This window comes from Myotis davidii, unplaced genomic scaffold, assembly GCF_000327345.1.
Source record: "Myotis davidii unplaced genomic scaffold, ASM32734v1 scaffold1422, whole genome shotgun sequence".
Taxonomy (NCBI): domain Eukaryota; kingdom Metazoa; phylum Chordata; class Mammalia; order Chiroptera; family Vespertilionidae; genus Myotis; species Myotis davidii.
The window spans coordinates 167,906-168,245 of NW_006293314.1; the positions used below are offsets into that span (position 1 = coordinate 167,906).

General features: G+C 47.9%; 1 protein-coding gene across 2 annotated transcripts in view; it reads left to right on the forward strand.

The window, feature by feature from the left end:
• Positions 1-340, forward strand: part of FABP3 (fatty acid binding protein 3) — an 8,060-nt gene extending 7,720 nt beyond the window's left edge. For both annotated transcript variants that reach the window (XM_006767044.2, XM_015566074.1), the window contains exon 5: positions 183-340. In XM_006767044.2, coding sequence (XP_006767107.1) covers positions 183-236 — 54 coding nt within the window. In that variant the 3' untranslated portion in view covers positions 237-340. The remainder of the gene's footprint in view (positions 1-182) is intronic.

Genomic DNA, 340 nt, shown 5'->3' on the forward strand with positions numbered 1-340 from the left:
CAAAACTCATTTTCCCAAATCTCTAAAAGAGAGATCACATGTGTAACTTAGCGACCTGGTGTAAGTATTAGAAAAAATATGTATGTCAAGTGCTGGGCATATAGTAGGCAGTCAATAAATGGAGTGCTTCTAAGGTTTGTTCCCTCACCCCTGCCCCAATCGGACTCTCTCTTTCCTTCCAGACGCTCACCCACGGCAATGTAGTGTGTACACGCACTTACGAGAAGGAGGCATGACCAGCCCACTGCTTCAGTGACTGCTCCGCTGCCAGCTGGCTACCCCTGGACTCAGCACCAGATTGCCTCGTCTTTTCCTCTGGCGTTTTGTATAAATCCACCTT